Source organism: Artibeus jamaicensis, unplaced genomic scaffold, assembly GCF_021234435.1.
Source record: "Artibeus jamaicensis isolate MK-2021 breed Jamaican fruit bat unplaced genomic scaffold, CSHL_Jam_final contig_464, whole genome shotgun sequence".
NCBI classification, from domain to species: Eukaryota; Metazoa; Chordata; class Mammalia; order Chiroptera; family Phyllostomidae; genus Artibeus; species Artibeus jamaicensis.
The window spans coordinates 4,532,311-4,554,583 of record NW_026521842.1 but is presented as its reverse complement, the minus strand read 5'-3'; the positions used below and the strand labels follow the sequence as shown (position 1 = coordinate 4,554,583).

Below are 22,273 nucleotides of genomic sequence, written 5' to 3'. Positions count from 1 at the left end.
CCGGGTGCCACCTCACCAGAGTTTGGGTTAGGGACCTTGTCCCCTGCCCCTTGCAGCTGCACGGCTGGAGTGGGGGCTAAGTGTCTATGCACTGACTCTGACAAGATACTCCTGGTTTCCACCCAACACTCCAGTGTTCCCCGTTGGATGGGAAGGGCCACAGGCCCGGGAAGGAAGGAAAACAGTCTGGGTTTCAGTTCCCTGCTTCCAGGGTGCGGCCCGGCCCCGCTCAGGCCAGCTTTCTCTCCCGGAGAGCCTGCTGCTCCCTTGCCCTGAAGCACCGGTATAAAGGCCAGCACAGAGCTGGGCCAGGGAGGGCTTAGTCAACAGGCATTTCTTGTGCACCTACTATGTGCTAATTCGTTCCAGGTGCTGGGGACACAGCAGAGAATAAACTAGTCTCAACAGATGTTTCTCCCCTTCACCACCACTCTTTGCCTTCCTATGCCTCCAGGCTCCAACAGCGGAATAGGGACCACAAAGATTTCAGGGTCGGCTGGAAAAGAACAGGGAGGAGAGAACCAGTGGTCCAGGCAGCTGATGGGACAGGCCCACACTGCTGAGTTGGGAGGACGGCACCCACAGAAGGCCAGCGGCTATGTGAGAACCTCATGGGAATTCATCATTGTCCTTCCCAGCTAGGCTGGCATTATGAGACACCAATCTTCCAGATGGGCACAATGAGCCACAGAGAAGTCAGGGTTCTTGCCCAGGATCATGTGGGATCTGATGCTGAACCTGGCCTCCCTGGGGCCCAGAAGCAGATAAACACCTCCCAAAGCTGGGTCAGCCACAGGAGGGGGCAAGGAGATGATGGGAGGGAGTGTCAGGATGGGGAGAGACATGGGAATCAGAACAGGTCTCCCAGAGGGGGTTGACCTGAGAGCAGCGGGAGGGATGGAGGAGAGGGCATTCCAGCCAGCCATAGCATGCACAAAGGCCCTGTGGCAGGGAGGGGCGCTGGGCACTGGGGCCCGAGCTAATTCCTCAGAGGTGACCAGGAACCTGTATTTAGTGATCTTTCAAAACACAAACCAACAAATGCCTCTGAGGGTTTCAGACCCACTTAATCTTTTTTTAAAATTCCAATTAAAGGGAAAGCCTCGTGTTATTATGGATGAGGCCAGGGCACCGTAGCGGTTTTACCTTCTAGAGAGGCAGCCAGCCCAATGAACATGACAGTGGATGCTTTAAATCTCTTTTTAATTAAGGAAAAAGCTCTAGTTTGCGTCAGGGATGAGCTGCTGGATAGAGAGCCTGGGGGGAAGAGCCAGAGTCAGGATACAGCACAGCAAGGAGGGGGGAGGTGTTCACCTCCCTGACTGTCCCACCCTCCTGCCAGCCCTTCCCAGTCCCAGGAAATGGTCCCCTTTCTTCCTAGCTGCAGCCCCTTCAGGGAGGCTGTGGGGTCTCAGCTGTAGTTGGGTGGGCTAGGCTCACACAGCCCCCTCCCAGCCCTCAGTCTGCTCACCTCTAAAATGGGTGCAAGAAGACTGCTGTGAGAAACGCAGTCAGAGACAATAAAGTGCTTGGCGACCGCCAGTCCTGGGGAAATGTTTGATGTGGGCAGCTTGGGGCCCCTCCCCGCTGCGTCTGCAGCTCGATCGCTCCTGCTGGACTGCTCCTTCGGGGGGCTGTCCCGTGCACTGCCAGGTGTGTAGATGCGTCCCTGACCCCTAGATGCTGCTGCCTGCCAACTGGGCCAACAAAAATGCCTCCGGACACTGTGAAGTGTCCCCAGGGGTGAGGTTGCCAGATCCAATTCAGGACACCGTTTTTTTAGTATACCAAAAAGTATGTCTTGCCCTGGCCAGTGTGGCTCAGCTGGGTGTTGTACCACAAAACAAAAGGTCATCTTTTCAATGCCGGGTCAAGGCACAAGCCTGGGTTTTGGGTTTGGTCCCCAGTTGGGGCATGTACAAGAGGCAATCGATCAATGTTTCTCTCCCTCTCTCTCTCCCTCCCTTCCCTCCTCTCTAAAAATAAATAAATGAATAAATAAATAGTATGTCTCATACAATATTTGGGGCACAATGTACACTAGACAATTATCCCTTGTTTATCTGAAAATTCAAATGTAATTAGGCCTCCTGCTTCACGTTTTTTTCCTCCTATATCTGGTAGTGCTACCAGTTTGGGGGGAGCAAGTCATGGCGGTCGTAGCCTAAGTCAACAAGAGCTTGGCACTTTGGAATGGTGCCAAGGGCTGCTGTTGCCCTGTCCCGGTGGGGCCCCACTGCACGGCCCCACTGCATGGTGGTGCCCCTGGAACTGCAGGATGGCCCGAGCCAGAAGGACTGGCATCCCCAGCTGCCCTTGCCAGCTGAGTGAACGGAGACGTTTTCACCCCCTCAGAGCCTGCTTCCTCGGTTGCAAAGGGGCGAAGTTACAGAAGGCAACACATGGTGGCCCCTTGTGGGAATAAAGATATGCGCTTCCACCCTAGACCAAGACTCGAACCTGCAAGGCTCTCACCAGGAGGCATGGTATTAAGTGGAAGGTGTCCAGGGCGGCTGGCCAGCAGCAGGGCTCAGTGGGGTCACATCATTAGGACTGTGGTTTCTGCTGTTATAGGGACAACCAGCTGAGGGGATCCCGGGGCCAGACTCGTGCCTCACTCCTCCCCTAGTCTCAGCCCTGCCCAAGGTTACGCCCCTTCTGGGTATAGCCTCCCCCATGTCCAGTGGATGGGCAGATAAAAGGCCTGTCCCCCCCATCCTGGACAACTCTAGAGAAGCCCCGGCTCCAGAGGACCCACACAACGCTCGGAACCCAACGTGCCCTCGACCAGCCGGGCTCCCCGTTGTCTGTGGCGGGAGCGAGTGCTCCGAGCACTCCCAGGCCCACGGGTCTGTCCTGCCTCCCAGGCCAGGCTAAGAACAGCTATCAGCTTGCATGTTAGACTCCAGGCCCAGTCGGTGACCCTTCAAGGTGAGTACCAAGCTCGCTCACTGGTGCTTTGGTGGCAGAGGACCTGGCCCACAGTCATACACACAACCTTAGACATTTTGAAAGGGCAGACACAGTCCAGGCACATTTTAGCAGCAACAAGGACCCAGCAGTGATTTCTGGGCACCCGCCACATCCCAGGCCCCATTCTCAGCTCCTGACCTGCCTCCTTCCAAGCCAACCACAGCCCTGCCCTGGTGCCCATTTTATAGCTAAAAACAAAAAGCTCTAATCCAGCGAGTTGAAGACCCTCAGCCAAGTCACACAAGATCTGGACCTGTTGGACCAGAGTCCCTCAGCTTTGCGTGGCCTGTCCCCGGCACAGAGAAGCCCGCAGAGCTACAGAGTGAAAGGATGGGAGGAGGGAAGATCGGAGGTGGACGTGGGCATGGCGCCGCCCGGGCCCAGACTCCCGTCCGCAGCCCTACCCGGGCGTCCGTGGCCCATCCCGGTGTCTGAGGCTCCTTGGAAACGATGCCCCCAGGAGGGACAGGGGCAATTTTTAGGGACCAGGAGAACCAGGCTGCTCAGCCTCCGGGCCAGCTGCATTCTATCAGGTGATTATTGGCCAGCACAGACCTTACTCAGGAGTCCTGAGCGGCACAAAGCCAGGATGGCCCCCACTGTGGGCAGCCAGAACCCGACAGTGAGTCCCAGCACCTGCCTCCCTGTCCCCTGTGTCCCTTCTCCTTCCTACCCCTCGCTGGAGGCTCAGTCTTCAACCTTCATTCATTCCAAATGCTTCTATAACACCCAGTCCATGCAAGACTTGGAGGAACCTGCCGGGCAAGAAGAGGTAGGGGTGGGGGCGGGGCAAACGTCTGGGTGCCCAGTCAGGTTCGTGGACGCCCTCCGAAACCCAGCTCGGTCACATTCTAGCTGTGACCTTGGGTGGGGACTTTTCCCACCTGAGGCCTCTGTTTTCTCAGCTGTACACTGGGGGTGATGACCAACTCTCCCCGGTGTGGGAGAACAGGAGTGGGGTCTGGCTGGTGAGCATGAACTCCCTGCTGGGCGGAGGGAGTGGCGGCACAGCTGTCTCCACCCTGGGTGAGGGTCAAGAGACTGCTCATTCCGCAAACAGCAATTGAGTCCCTACTGTGTGCTGACCCAGAGCCAGGGCAGCCAGGGTTCAGGACCCTGTGGAACTGGGAGAGTAAGGGGGACGGAGGTCTCCTGAGTACTAACCGGTGCGCTAGGACTGGCTCCTGCCTAGGTGTGGTTAGGGTCTGTCTCCTCCCACCTGTTGTGACACTTGACGTCCACATCCAAGGCCCTCCCTCCCTCCTGAGGGAGGACAGCAGGTGCTGGAGGTTTAGCTTCAGCGGACAGGGGGCTCAGTCCCTACAGTGAGCCAGGAGGCTGCTCTCTTCAGGACAGGGCAGGGCGAAAGTAAACGCCATCTGCTTCAGCGTTTATGACGGGTTAGGGTTAAAAAGTAAATTCAAATAATAAAACATGCTCAGATTATCCACCCCTCCTCTCAGCAGGCAGGCTGGGGGGCTCCAGCCCTCCAGCTCCTATCTCCTGGGCATAGATCTTTTCAAAAGGTTCCAGAAGGAGCCCTGGATTGGAGCCCGCATACCTAGGCTCTCAGCCAAGCTAACCTGCCCCTTGTCACCTTGCACAGTCCACCTGTACCCCGGATCCATCTGAAAAGCAAGGACAATGGACCCAGACAGTGGGTCCTCAGTTCTCACCCTGGGCTGCCCAAAGCTCCACAAACACACTGGTGCCCAGGACCCATCCACACCAGCTGAATCCCCACCCTGGAGAGTGGGCCAGGCCTGTGTTTTTTGAAAGCCGGCAACTCGACCTAGATGCACAGCCGAGGTTGAGACCCCTGGTCTGGGACAACTGTAGTGCTTCCTGCTGGTCTGCAAAGAAATCATTGATACTGCACTGCAGGTGCCACTGCCCTGCTCAACCCCCACTCCCACCACGCTTGCCTCCTCCATGTTCATCAGCTCTCAGGGCCTTTGCACCTGCTATTCCCTCTGCCTGGAACACTGTTCCCTGCACCCACATAGCTGGCCCCATGAAGGGACCTTGCCCATCTCATGCCCCTTGATTGCACAGCATTAATGTCCTTCATAGTTCTTGTCACAAAGTGCAACATGGGTTGTGTGGTCAAACATTTATTTTTGTCTCTCCCACGGAGCTGTGACTTTTGCCGCCACGTCCCTGGGCCCGATGCAGTGCCTGGCATGCAGCAGGTGCTCAGTAACTGTTTGCCAGACAAATGAGAAGTTGCGCCGGAATACAGCTCTGGTCTGGGCTCTTTCCCCTTGGAAGGGAGAGCCTGCTGGGTGACAGGCGCTGCTCCGGTGGGTGTAGGGTGGGCAGAGCAGACAGAGGCCCCTGTCAGTGGCCCCATGGGCAGGAAGCCACAGCCCATTTCCCAGATGGGAAGGCTGAGGCTCAGGATATTAAGACAGTTTCTACCTTGTGGTAGATCTCACCAAGGGACCTTCCCTTTCAGATACTCATTCTGAAAACTGCTCAAAGTGTATTAGCCAAATAGATGCCTTTAATCCTCTCCCTTTTCATGCAGCTCCCCATCCCTATTAGGGTAAAATCCCAAATTCTCTGCCCAGCCCATTGGCTGCCACTGTTTCCCAGGCCAGCTCTGCCCGGCGTGGTTGCATCCTCAGTGACGCCATCCCTACCAAGCGTGGGCCAGGCCACTGGTCTCCATCCCAGGGTTCAGCAGTCAGTACTCAGGCCACCTGACCCAAACACCCCCAGTTCTAGGGGTCAGGAACCATGGCTGCCCTGCTCATCCCTGACTGGCCCTGGACCAGTGCCCAGGAAGGATGCAATTGGTGTTTGTGCCGTGAACAATCTCGCCCAACCCCGGACCACAGATGTGAGACAGCTGGGACCAAGTGTTCACACCACAATGGGCAATATGGACGGTGCAACTCACGTTGTCACTGTGACCTGCAGCTAGTCAGGGACCTCCAACCCCACACAGACAGAATGGGCACCGCAAGTGCCAGCCTCCCGGCCCCCACCCCCCGCCGGGTCACAGGCAGAGTGGAGGAGAGGCTCTGAGCCCCTGGGTCAGGGATCCAGGTAACAAGCCTGGGCAGTCAAGGGGTCCCAGTGCCCAGGCCCATCGCCACCTCCTCGGCAGGGGAGACTGTGAAAACCTGCTAGCATTAGCCAGACCCCACCAGTGGGGCCTCCCACAAAACACCTGACCAGTCATCCTCAAAATGGTTGTCACAGAGACACGAAAAACATCACAAAGACAAAGAACTTCTGAGAAACCGTCACAGCCCAGAGGAGCCCTGGGAGAGAACAAGGTCACTGAGTAAAAACTGAGGAAATGTGAACAGAGTACGGACTTTACAATAACATCCTGGCACCAGTTCAGTAACTAATGGCTGCAGCACACTCAATGCCCGGTGTTAACTACGGGGCAAAGTGGCTGGGGGTATGGGGACTCTGGACTACTTTTGTAGTTTTTCTATAAATCTAAAACTGTTATAAAAAATAAAGGCTATTATACACCCATCCGACCACCGACCCAGGACAAAATCTCTATCTCCCGGCCCTTTCTCACCTGGCCCTGGCTGCCCAGAGGCCAGGTGGCTGGGACCAGCCCCGTCTCAGGAGCCTGTCTTCGTGGTGACGCCAGAGGCGGCAGGGGCTGGAGCTGGAGCCGGCACCCTCCAGAGGTCCCCAGAGATCACACCAACCCCAAGGAGGCCCACCGGGCACCCTCACCTCTAGTCTGGCTTTCCCCTGTGGTGGCCTCCCTCCACACAGAGGGAGCTGTCGCCAGAGAGGGAAGGTACACTTGGTCAGCGTGGACAGGGAGCCCTGTCCATTGGACATCGGCTTCAGTGCTCAGCTCAGATATTTTTTGAGACCCGGCCCCGGAGATGTTCCCATTCATCCCTCCATTTTACAGATGGGGAAACTGAGGCTGGGGCACATCAAGTGAGTTGCACAAGGTTGCACTTAGTCAGGGGCAGAATGGGATTTGAATTCAGTCCTCTGTGACCCCTGGGCCACTTCATCAGTGGTTCTCAAACTTGATCAGGCTCCAGACAGAATCTCCCTAGGGTTTGTTAATAACCCCCAGAGCTTCAAACTCGGTAGGATTGGTGGGTCCTGAAAGTCCGCGTGTCTGACTGGTCCCCAGGTGATATTTAGGCAGCAAGTCTGAGGATCCCACTGACAACCACCCAGCTTCGCCATGCTGTGTCCTGGGCAGTGCCCCCTGCTGCAGACCAGCAGAGAACCTGCTTACGAACCTGGGAAAACACCCTGTCCCTGACAGGCCATGTGACTTTGAGCTCCCCGGTGCCTCAGCCTGTCCGCAAAGCTACCTCCATAGTCCAGCTGCAGTGAGGATGAAATGAGCAACTGGGCGCACGTGCTCAGGCGCAGTGCTGGGCTCACGAGGATGCCCACTCAGCTCGCGCCAGCCTATACACAAGAGGACACCAGGGAGGTGCTCTTGGACCAGGGAATGTTCCGACACATCACAGCTGCCACAGCCAGGCCCTGGCGCAGAAGGAGCCCACTTACTGCACCCACTCTCCTTTGTCACGTCCTCCCTCTCTGCAGTGTTGCTCTCTCATGATCCCCTCCTCGGCTGAGTCGTCACTGCCAGTCAGGAGAAGCACATTCCTGCCCCACACGCAGGGGGCTCAGAGGCAACGTGACTTGTAGTGGGTTGAACAGCGTTCCCCCCAAAATTCAAAATTCAAGTCCATCCAGAACCTCAGAATGTGGCCTTATTTGGAAATGAGGTCTTTGCAGATGTAATTAGTTAGGGATCTTATAATGAGATCATCTTGGATTTCATGCTGGTTCTAAGTCTAAAGACTGGTGTTTTTATAAGAGGAAAACGCAGGGACACACAGGAGAAGGTCATATGAAGACAAGGCAGAGATTGGGGTGATGTGGCCACAAGCCAAGGGACGCCTGGAGCCCCCAGGAGACCCTGATTTAGCATTTCTCGCCTCCAGAACTGGGAGTGAGTAAATTTCTGGTGTTGTAAGCACCCCCACTGTGTAGACATGTGTGACAGCCACCCTAGAACACAAAGACACCATCATACAGGGCTAAGGTGAAGACTTGGGAGCTCATGTGGGTAAAGTTTCTGGCTACAATGACTATTTTAAAAGTCAAATTAAAGTCCTGACTGGTGTGGCTCAGCTGGGCAACATCTTGCAAAGCTAAAGGTCACAGGTTCAATTCCCAGTCAGGGCACCTGCCTGGGTTGCAGTTTTGGTCCTCAGTCGGGGCACATATGAGAGGCAACTGACTGATGTTTCTCTCCTTCTCTTTCTCCCTCTCTTACCCCCTTTGTAAAAATAAATAAAATCTAATTAAAAAAAAAAGTTAAACTGAAATGTTTTCCTTTGATGAAGCCAGGCCTCTGGGACCAACCTGCCCGGGCTCAAATTCCATGTGGATCCTGGCTGTGTGGTCCCAGACCGATGGTACTGCCTCTCTGTGTCCCAGCTTCCTCGCCAGGAAACGGAGTCACACTGGGGCCAACTTCGTGGTGGGGTGGGGGGCGAACGAGTCACCCACTAGCAGCGTGCAGAGAACAGGGCCCGCCCAGGCTCGGCCTCCCAGGAAGAATTCACCATTTATCCTAATTATTTGTATAACTGAGATTCTGATTGCTTAAGCTTATCCCAAAGAAATAATAATTTACAAAAAATCAAAAGAGCAAAGTTGTTCAAAACAGCCTTCTCTACAAAAGCAACAAGTTGGAAACAACCCAAAGACCAGCTCTATTTGTTTTTCTGTTCTAGCAAATTGTATTTCTAATGACACATGATGAAAATTACTATACAACCCTCTTGAGTAAGAAATGAAGCCTGGGCCCTGGCCAATGTGCCTCAGTTGGTTGGGGGTCATCCTGGAAAGCAGAAGGTCACAGGTTCAATTCCTGGTCAGGGCACATGCCTGGTTTGTGGGCCGACCCCCAACTGGGGCATGTGCTAGAGGCAACCAATCAGTGTTTCTTACCTTTTTAAAAATAAATAAAATATCAAAGAAAAAAGAAATGAAGCCTACACGAAGGAAAACTACCCAGGTGCACGTGCGACCCGCTGGGAGCCGCTTGACTGCGGTGAAAGGGACACGTTGCTTTGTGAATGGCAGGTTTTAAAGTCCCATTTTCTACAGAAATTCCTTTCTTTTTTTAAGTTATATTTTACTGATTATGCAATTATGGTCATCCTGATTCTGCCCCCTCCACCCAGCACCCGCAGCCCCTCAGGCTGCCCTCCGCCACTGTTCTTGCCCATGGGTCACGGGACTCGGGCCAACCCGAGACCACCTCCTGATGAACTTGACGTGGCACTGAAGAACTGGAAACATTACCGCCTCGGAAACGGCAGCACCAGCACCAAAGCATTAACTGAATTCAAAAAAGAGACCGCACAGAACTGTGCGTGCCAGCGCCACAACCAGGTAAAACTGTGCCTGCTGGCAGCCAGGTAAGAGAAGGCACAGGGACCCTGTGAGGGTCACAGGACTGCGGGTGTCTGGCACAGCACGGCTTCCTCTAATGGGACATATTCCTTGCGGAAGCAGAGAAAACAAGGCTCTGTGGAGGACGCCAAGGCAGCCGGGAGCCCGGGTCTGCGCTACCTTGGTTTAGCACAGGGAGAAGGGCTCCATGCCCCGCCCTCCCTAGGCACGCCCAGGCCTGTGTTGGCCAAGGCTGAAGAAAGAGCTGGGGGTGGGCAGGGTGCTGGCAGCCCAGGGCCAGCGGGCTGGCCCCAGAGAGCTAGCAATGAAAAATGTATGAGCAAACCTGCTTGGTACCGCTCACTCCCGTTCCAGCACTTAGCTCCTCCGGGGCCCAGCAGGAAGAGGAGGCCCTTTTAGAAGCTCCCAGCCCCAGGAGTACTCCACCTGCAGCTCAGGCTTTCAGTCCTGGGTAGGTGGGGTGGGGTGATGGGTAAGAGGTAGGAACTCTCAGTGTCTGCAAGTCCCAGGTCTCTCCCGGGGCTGAGTCCCCAGCCTACCTTGGGCTGGAAGATAAGTGGCCCCAGAGGTCCCTTCAGGGGCTTAAATATCCTGACGCAAAAGCCAAAGGTGGAAGCAGCCTGCTGTCCCTCCAGGGAGGAGTGGATGGACCAACTGTGGTCTACACCCACAACGGAATATTATTCAGCCTCAGAAAGAGACTCTGACACGAACTACAACGTGGATGGACCCTGAGGACACTATGCTGCATGAAATAAGCCAGTCACAAAAAGACAAATACTGCACGATGCCACTTCCGTGAGGTCCCAGAGCAGTCAAATCCATAGCAGCAGAAAGCAGGATGGTAGGTACCAGGGGCTGGGGGCGCGGAAGGGGGAGTTGGTGTTCAGTGGGGACCATTTCAGGTTGGCCAGGTGGGAAAGCTCCGGATGTGGATGCTGGCGACGGCTGCGCAGCAGTGCGGATGTACTTAGTGTCCCCGAGCTGTGCACTTAACGGCAACTAAAATGGTAGATTTTACGTTATGTATATTTACAGTAAAAACCAAAACAAAAAGTTTGTCCTGGCCACCTACGCTGTGCCGGGCACGGGGGAGACCTGCAGTGAAGCCTGGGGAGCAGGGTCTTGGGCCTCTAAGGTTTGACCTCTGGACCCCAGCCCTGGACTTCCACCCCCTAGAGACACTCACTCAGCAAACACCTTCCCCAGCTCCTGCCTGGGCTCAGCCTGGAACCTGAGAGGGGCCGGGCCCTGGAGGGACATGGGCTGTTTAGGTCCCGTTAGCACCTTACACCCACTTAGCCAACAACAGCCTGATTTCCTCCGGGGGAACCGTTGCTCCCCACTTGCCCACGGTCTTGGAAGAGCTGCCTATCAAGTCGCCCCACCTCCCACTGAAGGACAGGCATGGGCCCTGAAAGATGGCCCTTCATCCTGGCCTGACCTTCCCATGCCCCCTGACTTCCTGTGGCGGAGGGATGGAGCCAGGGTCAGCTCCTGGAGGTCCAGGAGAGCCCAGGCTGGTGAGCATGCTGCACGTGGGCCAAGGCCGTCCGGGGAGACTCCCAGATTTCAGGCTGGGGAGATGTGAGTGGGAGCATTTGTCACGAAATAACACAGGGGCTTTGAGGGAAGGCCTTGGAGTGGGCCATAGTGGCCTAGGTGTCCCCAGGTCATCCGGATGCTGGGCAGATGGGTCTAGAGCACAGGACAGAGGTCTGGGTTGCCTCTGCCAACACTTGCAATGCCTCCCAGTGATTCTGTGTCCTTCTAGAACTTTCTCCCTGCTGTCCTTTCCTCTCTCCAAGTTTGCCTTCCCCAGATGCCTACAGCCCGAACCTGTTATCAGGGTGATAACAGGCCAGCGGGGCAGAGAGCAAGTGCCCTGTGGGTGCCTGGTACTACACCTAGAGCCTCCTACTCCCTTACTCTCCACGGGCCTGGAATTAATCCCACTGAGGGGGAAACTGAGACCCAAGACGCGCTGTGACTCTCCCATGTCACTCCACTGCCAGTAAAAGGAAAGGCCCCGAGGAGCCCTCAGAGTAAGAGCCAGCCTCTCGGGGCACCCACTGTGTCCGAGTGAGCGCTGCATAAGTGGGAGGGGCCACGCCCTCTGCAGGGCGGCAACACTGGGGTTTCAGGGTCTGCCCTCTCCTACCTCGTTCCTCTGCCTTCCCGCACTGACCCCACCCCCACCCCCACCGGAGCCGGTGAGGACGGCAGCCCATCTTACCTTTCAGACAGGACAGCTTCAGCCCCATGGCGGCACCGGTGCGGGCCTGCGGAGAGAGCAGAGGCGTGTTTGTATTGGCCACGTGTGGCCCGGCCCCCACCCCCGATGGGTGCACAACAGGAAGTAGTGGGGAGAGAGACAGGGCCTCCAGGTCACGGTGCCTGCTGACTACATCTGGGCTGAATTTGCTCAACGCTGAGTCTGTGCTGGTGGAAAAAACTTTCAGGCACCTCAAAGCTAAACATGCTGGAGGCCGGCTGCGGTCTGGGGTGAAGTTGACGGTGAGGGCGCGGTCAGGGGCTGACGAGGCAGAACCCGCACCACCTGGCCTTTCCTTTTAGGGACCACAGATGGTGGCTGACTTTATGCTGCAAGGACCCTCAGCCATGCTGGACCCTCAGCCAGGCTGGGTGCCCCTCTTTTATTTTTATTATTTATTTTTAGAGAGAGGGGAAGAAAGGGAGAAAGACATTGATGTGAGAGAGAAACATTGATTGACTGCCTCTCATAGGCGCCCCAACCAGGAACAGGGTCTGCAACCCAGGAAAGTGCCCTGACCAGGAATCAAACCTGTGACCTTTTGCTTTGTGGCACGACGCCCAACCAACTGAGCCACACTAGCCAGGGCAGGTGCCCCTCTTTCAAAGTGCAGGTTCTTTGGAACTCTAACAGATTAAGCTATAAGGGTGTGTGGTCCCCAGTCCATAAGCATTAAAATCGTCCCAGCCAGTGTTCCCAGCACCTTCCCGAAATGCGATGCATCCTCAGTGTCCTGGGAATAAACGAACAGAGGCGGCGGCTGGTGGTGCTTGAGCACCTGTGGGCCCCCGACACCCGATCCTCAGCAGCAACCCTGTGGGGTGCTACTGTTGCCCCGTTTCATAGATGTGGAAATCTGGGCTCAGAGAGGCCACGTCACCCAGCTTTCTGAGAGTGGAGCAGGGACCTGAACACGGGGCTGCCCTGACCCCCAGCTGGGGCCTACTCCACGGGGGCCTTTGAGGCTCGTTTCCAGTGTGGAGGGCTCCCTGAGTCTTTGAGAGGCCAATGCAGGGAGCGCAGCTCTCTGTCCAGAGGGTGTCCCGTGTATGCCAGGCTGGACAGGAGGGTGGAGGTGGCCACAAGCGGTGACCCCAGATCTCTGACACAGGTCTGGTCCCCTGAGAGCCCCAGCCCTTGGCTTTGGGACACACGGTCTGCTTGTCCTGCCCGCAGGCTGGGATCGAAGGCAGGTGCCCCTGACATGCAACTGTGGCTTTGCCCACACGCTTGGACGTTCCGCACCCTCCCAACCTCCCTCGTTCCCTGGTGTCAGACCTGCCAGCCCCATCCCCATTTCCCACGTATCCCCCATCCCGGCATCCGATGTGAAAGCGGACCCCACACAAGTGGATATGAGGCCAAACGGGGCACCACCCCTATGCAGCTGAGACTAGCAGAGCAGACAGACACACCAACTGGCTCTGACAGAGGCATCGCAAGCCCAGGGGTACAGACGAGGGCTCCTGCCCCAGCCTGGGAGGCCTGAGGAACATGTCCCTAAAGATAGGCGGGAGTGCCCTGGCCAGGTAGTTCAGTTGGTTAGAGCATTGTACTGATACACCAATGCCAAGGTTGCAAGTTCAATCCCTGGTCAGGGCATGTACAAGAGTCAGCCAATTGAGTGGAACAACAAATCAATGTTTCTCTTTTTCCCTCTCTCTCCCTTTGTTTCTCTCTCAAATCAATAAAAAAATGCTTTTAAAAAATCTTAAGAAAATAAAAGATAGGCAGAAGTGAGCCAAGCAGGGAACAGCCTCTCAGGCCCCAGGAATAGAATGTGCAAAGGTCCAGAGGTCAAGAAGGGCATGGTCCACAGGAGGAACCGAGGGAGGGAGGTTGCAGCAGGAACAAGAGGAGGAGAGGCACAGGTGTGATTACAGGGTTCAGAGGTTATTCTGAGGGAACCGAGCAGCAAGGGGGCATTCCAGGGGGCTGTGCGGGCCAGGGGCCAGCTAGGGAACACAAGGGCCCCCAGACCCCAAACCGGCCCTGCACGGGTGGTGCTGCTGGGCCCACGGCCTCAGCACCCTCAGGAGCTTGTTAGCGATGCAGCACCTCGGGCCCACCCAGACACACTGAGCCAGACCCAGGACTTTAACAAGGCCCCCGGGAGCCGTGTGCTTGTTAAGGTCAGAGAAGCTCTGCTCTGGGTCAGAAATTGTACAGCCTGAACTTCAAAGACAGTGGGGCAGCAGGAGGGAGAAGCAGCTGCAAGTCGGGGTGACACACAGGCTTGGGGGATGGTGGGTCCCCAGGAGGGGCTGGTTTGGAGAAGGGGCCAGGATGAGGGCTTCAATTGTCGCCAGGTTGGGGTTGTGGGGCAGGTAGGGGATGGACTGGAAACACGCACTAGGAGGTGGAATGGGAAAGACTGAGGAAGGGGGGAGAGAGGTGGGGAGGGGGGAGAAAGAAACATACTGAGAGGGGGCAGGAGAGAGACAGACAGACAGACACTGATGCAGCTGGACTCAGATGCTGTGTGTGAAAGGAAGTGTTTCCCCCTTGGGAGCAGGCCCCTGGGTGTTGCTCTCCTGGCTGGGACCAGAGCCTGGCTCAGCCATGCAACCGTAAGCAGGGTCCTAACCATCCTGGGCTCCACTTTTCTCTTAAAATGGGGATGATGCACTTGCAGCCTCATTGAGTAGCAGCAGGAACTGAATGTCGAGGGTGATGGCTGTAAAAGGGCTTCACTCTGTGCCAGGCACACAGCAGAAGTCCAAGAGTGTCAGCTGCTGTTTTTTAGGACAGCAGGGGAGGGATGGGCAGTACTGAACCCCAGTGGGGCCTTTTCTCCGGGGTCTTGCTCCTCAGATTGAGGTCCTGGACCAGCGGCACGCACCACTGGGAGCCTGTGAGAAATGCAGGCTCTCAGGTCCCGCCCCCGACCAAAGGTTCAGGAGATGCATTTTGACAATACCCACGGGATGCTTGTTACCGTTTAAGTGCTAAGCACTGCATCTTCCCGGCACATCGGCACACGGGTAGCACCTGGGTGCTTTTAAAAAATACCTATGCCTCAGTCCCATCGCAGAGATTCCCGCGTAATTGGCCTGGGGTGTGGCCTGGCTCTGCAACTTCTAAAAGCCCTACAAAGGATTCTAATGAGCCGGATGAGATGTTAAGGAAAGGGTTCCCTTCTCAGAGGCAAAGGCTGAGCTGGAGCTGGAGGAAGGGACAGCCCGAGGGAACACGGGCACCATTCTTGAGCATCACTATGAGCTTTGAGCAGGGCCCCTTCACAGATTCGAGGCCAGTTGATTCCCACAAGAGCCCTGTGAGTTTGGAACCATCTCTATCCCCACTTCGCAGATGGGAGAGCTGAGGCACAGAGAGGACAGTTAACTTGGACTCTAGAGCCCAGACTTCCAAGCACAGACCTTGCTTCTGTCTCTCTCCCCAGCCCTCCCCAGGTGGGGTCTGCCCCTGCCCCAGGGGTCCTGCAGCCAACATCGGATCACCAACAAATACACTCAGGGCCCCTGATGGCCACCGTGAGAAAGACACAACATCGCAGCCACACGCGTGGTCTGATTTTATGGTCTATTTTCTTTTTAAAGTGTTGGTCACAACCCACTTAAGAGGTTTTACAACACCATCCCATCCCAGGGTCTGAACAATGATTTATGCTGAGGTCCTCGCGGATGAATCAATACCGGGACTCAGTGGTAAAATACTCCAGAAAAAAGGGGCGCAGGGCAGACACACAGCGAGGGCAGGGGGGTGAGGCCTGCTGCCGCAGCTGGGAAGTGAAGTTCATGCTACACTTGCATGTCTGGAACGTAAAAAAGAGCCACAGGGAAGGCCTTGGCCCGCCAGGGCACAGTGCGGGCCGACGCTCTGTCTGAGGATTCGGATCCTGCGCCGTGTTCTGTGAGAGGGTCCTTGCTTTGAGGAAACGCTGACGTGCTTAGGGTCAAGGTCATCGTTTCTGCAACTTCACTTTCAAACAGCTCAGCCAGACATCATGACATGCACATGTATGTACAGAGAAAGCTGGTAACGCACACATGGCAAGGTGCTCACGTCTCGTGCTGCGTACACAGGACTTCTCTGCACTCTGGTGGCTTTTCTGTGCGTGTCAGGCTATTTCAAGAGAAGTCGACAAAGGAAGAAGCAGAGGCGGAGCAAGTCAGTAGGTTACGTCTCCTCTGTGCCCAGCAGCTGCCCACAGGCCGCAGTTTTGTGTCAGACCCGTTTTCCCAGACCGCTCTGCCTGGCTGGAGGCACGCCCTGAGGACGGGGCTCTGGCTTCGTTCGGGGGGGCTCTGCACTGTGCTGGGCTGGGGGCACCACCTCCCAGAAGAGCCGTCTGGACTGGTAGGTTTTGTCCCCAAAGCTGTCTTGTAACTTTAAAAATACGTATCTTGCCCTGGCTGGGTGTCTTAGTTGGTTGGAGCATCGCCCTGTACACCAAAAGTTTGCAGGTTCGATTCCCGGTCAGGGTACATAGCTGGGTTGCAGGTTCAGTCCTCTGTCAGGGCACAGACCGGATGAAACTGATCAATGTTTCTCTTTCTTGCTCTCTCCCCACCTCTCTAAAACCAATACACATATCCTTGGGTGAGGATAAAAAAATACCTATCTCAAAACCCTCAGGGAAGGAAGAAAAGAAGCCAGAAAACAAAAGGAAACAAGAGGACGAGGCCCCTGACCGGTGCGGCTGGGTTGGTTGGGTGCTGTCCTGCAAACCAGAAGGTCGCCAGTTAGGTTCCTGGTTGGGGCACAGTCTGGGTTGCGGGTCTGGCCCCTGGTCGGGGTGCGTATGGGAGGCAACTGATCAATGTTTCTCTCCCTCACTTTCTCCTTTCCTCCCCTCTGTCTAAAAATAAATAATAAAATTTTTAGGAAAGAGAGAGAGAATGAGGGCCCGGGGGGCCCCCGCCTGGATTTCGGGAACCTGGGGGACCAGAAGCTTCGGCAGAGTGGGGCAGACGTCACATCACGTCACGGCTCACGTCCATGGGCATCAATTCTATTTCAGGTTTTTGAAATTCCCCAGTGGAGAGTTGGCACACACCAACGTTCCTCATCCCAACTCATGCTGCCGTGGCTCTCATCCCTGTGCGTCTGCTCCCCACCAGGACAGAAGGAAGGCAGTGGGCTGAGCGTGGGGACAAGAGCGAGAACCAGGCACCCACAGGAGCTGTGGGGCCCCAGCCGGGCGGTCGTTCTCCTCTCTGTGCCTGAAGTGCTGAAGTCCTGCCCGTCCCCCAGCTCCGGGGCTCTCACCTGCAGAACAGGCACCGGGTCCCAGCCCCTGGGAGGGGGCCGGAACAGCCTGTCCCTGTTGTCACTGTCATTGTCACTGTCATAATATCACAGCGGAATACTCCCACGAGGGCACTGCATTAGAGGGCTGCCAGAGGCACCAGGCCCCGTGGTCCCTCCTACTCTGCCCCTTGGTGTGGCGGCTGTATCGGAAGAAGTGCTCCCAGGGGTGCCGTAAAGGGTGGTGGCCCCAAAGGTTCACCCCCACTCCCTCTGTGATCAGGGCTGCCTGGCCAGGGCCAGCCCCCAGCTGAGGCTACAGATGCTTTTATGGGAGAGCCCCCCCCACCCCACAAGGGGGCTGCGATGTTCAAAGGAGGGATTAAAGCTTGACAGCTACATCTGTCTGAATGGAAGTCAGGCAGCTGCCTACTGTGGGGAGTGGGGCTCCTCTCACCTTCAACTTCAGCATCACCATGACAATAACAGCTTATGTATACCACACAAACGCTTTCTAGAGGCCAAGTCCTGGGCTGAGTTCATTATAGAAACGGTCCCATGGAACCCTAACAACACCCTAAGAAACGTCACTGCGATCCCCACAGTACAGCTGAGGGAGGGAGCTCCAGGAGGTCAAGTGCTAAGAAGCCACAGCTCTGGCAGGCCGACCGCCAAGGCTCAGGCTGGCCTCGCCACACACTTCAGGGCTACGACATTCTGCACGCCACCTTTCATCCCTGCACTTTGTTACAAAGATGCACAGTTTCATGATTAGAAAGTAAAGATTTAATGGGAGGGGGCCCCTTAGTGTGGCAAGATGGTACCAGCTCAGTCTGGTCCAGCAGAACTGCTAGTTTAGGTACAAACGTACTTTCTCTTTCACACATTTGCAGGAGTGCGAAAAACCTCCCTTTCATATAGAATCGGGCTCTGTTTATATGTTCCCTTCAAAATATCAGATTAATTATTTGTATAACAGCTTGAAGTAGAACAGGTTCTTTCTTGCACCCAGGCATAAAAGCCTCTACCAACAAAGGGCCAGGACGGGACCCTTTCCAATGACAGAGGTGCAACTCACTTCCTCCTGCAGGGCTCCACCCTCCTCCCTGGTGGGCAGAGTCTGCCACTCTGCCCCGGCCCAACCTTCCTGAAAACCAGGACCGTCTCCAGCACCCTTGGCCAACTCCTCTGCTATTGTTTTTATAGCAGCCTTGAAGATAGAAGCCATAAACTACCAGCCTGCAGCGGTGAGTGTGTGCTAGCTCACCACCTGCAGGTTTTCAGTGCAAAAAGTAAACGAATGTGTTCTTTGCAGAGTAAAAAGTAATTAAGATGGAGCAGGAGACACAAGAACCCCTCACTGACTGGAGGGCCCTGCTTTTACAATTCTGGCACCAAGGTCTGCTGCTTCCCTTTCAGTTACTACTTTTGTGCATCAAGAATGTTGGTCTCAAGTGCGAGATAAACCTTTTTAGGGTGAACTGCAAATCTAGACCTGGAAGTGGGTGTAGAAGAAGGTTGCCAGATAAAACACAGGATGTCCAATTGCTGCGTGGGACATACTCATACTGGAAATTAGTCATCATTTATCTGCAATTCAAATGTAACTGAGCATCTTGTGTTTTCATTTGCTAAATCTGGCAACCCCACGCAGAGGTTGTCGTGTTTCTAATAAATACCTGGGTTTCCCAGATGAGGCCATGGAGGCCCAGAGAGGGAAAGTGAGTGCAAGGCGGGGTCAGGCTAATCTTGGTCTCTGTACAGCTGCCTCCCAGATGAAATCAGAACAACCCTGTGAGGCTATGACTCACCTCAGTGCCTCACCTTCCCTCCTTAACAAAGAACTCACTTGAGGACCAAGGATCACAGCTGAGGAATGCGGCTGATTGCCCAGGAGGGTGGACCCACCAGACCAGACGGAAACAGGTTGCACTCCTGCTTGGAGAATCTGAGCAACTTCAGGGAAGAAGGGCAGGCCATGCTGGGCTCCCAGTGGGCACATGGCAAATCTTGGTTTTCTTCCTTCTTTAGAAAAGGCATTTTCTTTTTGCCACAAGATTAGAATTCCTGCAATTCCAGCCAAAGGAATTGTGCTGGGAACAGATGCTACAAGCGTTAACATGCCTTCTATCCTGGTACACAAATGCAAACATGAGCATCTTCCTGGCTTTAGCCCATGGACCCGCAAGAGGCTGTGAGCTCCTCTCAGATGGGCAGGGCAGCTTCAGGGCCCACAGGGAATCCCCCAGAGGAAATGAAAAGGGGCTGGGGTGGGAGTAGGGGCAGGGTGCCCACTGAAATACCAAGCTGCTTCTCTATCACAAGGCAGTATCTCAGGCCACCTGCAGTCCAGCCTCAGCCTCCCACTGATGGGCCAAGTACCTTTGAGCAAAACACCTGCCGTGCACTCCTGCTCTGGGCCTCCGTGTGGTCAAGCTCGATGCTGATGGTGTGTGTACTTTTCATGTTATATGTCAATACAAATGTTCATTGAAAAGTCAGGGATATGCTATTAGAAGTCAGGTGAGTGGTTAATTAACCACGGGGTTAACTGAAAAGCAGGTACTTGTTTTCACAGCAGCCTTGAAGACAGACGTCACAAAGCTTAGCCCACAGCAGCGAGTGCCCGCCGGCTCACCCCCTGCAGGTTTTCGGTGCAAAGATTAAAGTAAACTACTGTGTTCTTTGCACCAAGTCAAAGGCAACTACCACGTGGCACTGCCTATGGGAGACACGGAACCACCCACCGGCTCCAAGGGGAGAAGGGGCTTGCAGGGGCAGGCGGGGCTTCCTGAGGAAACTCTGTTTCTGGATGTGGCTACACACTTCTGATGTGTACATATCACTGCATGTCTATTAGGCTGTGATCTTTTCTCTGGGGAGGGGGTTGCACTTGGTGGTCTCAGAGGTCTGGCCTTGTCTCTGCTATATTCAAGGGCAATGCACTGTGAGAGCTCAGAGTCCAAGCCCTGGCCTTGCCACTTACCCACCCTGTGACCTTAGGTCATTTCAGCTTGACAAGCCTCCAGGTGCTCATCTATAAAACGGGGCGGTAACAGTGTTTGGCCAGAGGATGAAAAGGGGAAATGCAGGAAATGGGCACCAGGACTCAGTGCAGGGTCTGGCACGGGGCAAGTGCTCTGTGAACATGAACTACCGCTGCTCTCTTGTCCACTGAAGGGAATTCCCTCGTCAAGTCTCCACAGGGGCTCTAAACCTGGGGCTCAGGGGCCCCGCTGGCAAAAGAAGGTCTTCCAGGGAGAGGAGATTAGGCGTCGGAGCTCTCAGCTTCCTTGGAGCTGGCAGAGGGATTAAGTCTTTCCATAAATACACTGCCTCCCTCCTATCCCAAGGATGAAGTACCCAGGGGTGGGGACACAGAACCTAAGGAGGGTGTGGCCTAGACATGTTAAGAGGCCCTTTAATTTATTTTTTAAATTTTATATATTGATTTTAGGGGTGAAAGGAGAGAAACATCAATTTGTTGTTCCATTTATTTATGCATTCATTGGTTGCTTCTTGTATATGCCCTGACTGGGGATTGAACCCACAGCCTTGCAAATGGGGATAATGCGCTAACCAAGTAACCCACCCAGTCAGGGCCAGAGGGTGCTTTCTAGTTAATCCGCCCCCGAACAGGGGCTCCCAAGCATTCCTGGGAGCTGGGCAGAAATGCCAGAGCGTGCTCATTCGGGGCCCCCTTCTGAGCCTCAGCCTCCTCATCTGTAAGATGGGTGTTTGCTGCACAAAGGTTGCTATCTCTTAAGTGCCTTCCCCCGCATTACCTTTCAACTCCTTTTCCTCGCTCTTCCTCACTGATTCAGGGCTGCTCAGACTTTTCTCTCCACTCTATCAGGCCTAACAGCCAGCCAGGGGCTGTCTGCGAGAAGTCCTCACCACCCCAGACCCCAGCAGAACTGTTGGTCCCCCTTTATGAAGAGCGCCTCCCCGCAGTTCCGCTGAGCTCAGCGGGCCAGAAGTCGCGCGTGCGTTCACACTGGTCGCCCTTTGCGGTTGCAAACCCGCTTTGATGCCCTGGAAGCCAAGGGGGCCCCTAAGTGAGGCCGTTCATAAATAATATATTCTGAAATACTCGATAGAGGGGAAATGGTTCCTCTCGAGGCCTCCTGCCCCCACCCTGGCCGGGCTCCTTTCCAGCTTTGAGGAATGACGGTTTGGTCCCTTCCCAAGGAACTCGTGACAGCGCAGGGTGTCAGGCGAAGAGTGGGGGGCAGAGGTTCCACGGGCAGGGACACACCCCCGCCCGCCCGGTGCAAGTTGCAACACGGCCAGAAGGGGCCCAACTTTCCCCAAAATCGCTTCTCCGCAGAAAAGTCTGCGAGAAGTTGGGAGATTACCGGGCCCGGAAGGGTCCCCCTACCGTCGCGGTGACCCCTTACCCTCCCCGGAGCAAGCCTGTCCATCGGGCCGGAGCTTGAGGGGCGTGGATGCCGGTGAGCGGGGCTGCAGCACCCGGGAAGAGCGGCGTCTGCTGGAAGGGGTGGGTGGGGTAGGGTGGGTAGCGCCTGACAGGCACCGGGACGCGCAGGGCGCAGAGCACTCACCGCTTCCTGGCGGGCTCACTGCGGAGCCGTGCCCGGGGCGCGCGGGGCCCGCCCGGGCGCTAGTGGCCGCGGCGGCAGCCGGGCTCGGGTGGCCGCGGCAACCAGCCTGCAAGAGAGAGCAGCGCGGGTCATGGCCCAGGCCCGACAGTGCGCTAGCGGCCGTTTCGCCCCGGCCGACGGTCCGGACCGCTGCCGCGCGCGCCTGCCTCCAACCGCCCCTTCCCGATTCCTTGAGGCGGTGCCGACTGCAGCCCCGCCCAGCCCGCGAGCTCCGGATTGCACCGGCCCAGAGCTGGGGCGGCACCCGGCGAAGTCCGCCCGCCCGCCGCCTCCCTGGGGAGGGTGACAGGGGCGCGCCCGCTTGCGCCTCCGGCATCCCGGACTCCCCCCGCACGCCCCGCCTGCCTCAGTTTGCTCTCGCTGGATCCTGGGGGCCCAGACGAAAGTTTGGGCCGCGGTCCAGGGGAGGCTCTCCACTGTGCTCCCCTGCTCGGCTCTGGGTACCAAGCATTCGGCGGCCATTCATCCCAGCCTGGGGTGGTGAAAAGGGGTGCAACGTTCCCCCATACCGGGTGTCCGTGCTTGAGTGGACCCCACTCCCTGGCTGCGGAGAGGTAAGGGGAAAAGTGGGAGGCTGCCCTTGCGCTGGGCCCTGGGGTCACATAAGCCGTGAGCCCGTCCCCCGTCTTGTGGTGGGAGCTGGGGGGCTTCGGATAGCCCTCGAGATCAAAAAGGGAGGCTTCCCCGTGTTAGGCCCTGGCTCTTTGCCTCTCAACACCCGCTTGGGGGTGGACCCAAGAGT

The 22,273-nt window shown here is 55.9% G+C and overlaps 1 protein-coding gene across 3 annotated transcripts in view; it reads right to left on the bottom strand.

Annotated features, from left to right (window-relative positions):
* Positions 1–22,273, bottom strand: part of CUNH16orf74 (chromosome unknown C16orf74 homolog) — a 45,300-nt gene that overhangs the window by 8,532 nt on the left and 14,495 nt on the right. Inside the window, exons 1-2 of one of the 3 annotated variants that reach the window (XM_037142392.2) lie at positions 21,472–21,704; positions 11,657–11,702 (exon numbers count right to left, since the gene is read on the bottom strand). In XM_037142392.2, the coding sequence (XP_036998287.2) occupies positions 11,657–11,684 (28 nt within the window). In that variant the 5' untranslated portion in view covers positions 11,685–11,702; positions 21,472–21,704. Of the gene's footprint in view, positions 1–11,656; positions 11,703–21,306; positions 21,378–21,471; positions 21,705–22,273 lie in introns of those variants that run through there. The other 2 variants (XM_037142391.2, XM_037142390.2) reach the window with 2 other exon arrangements.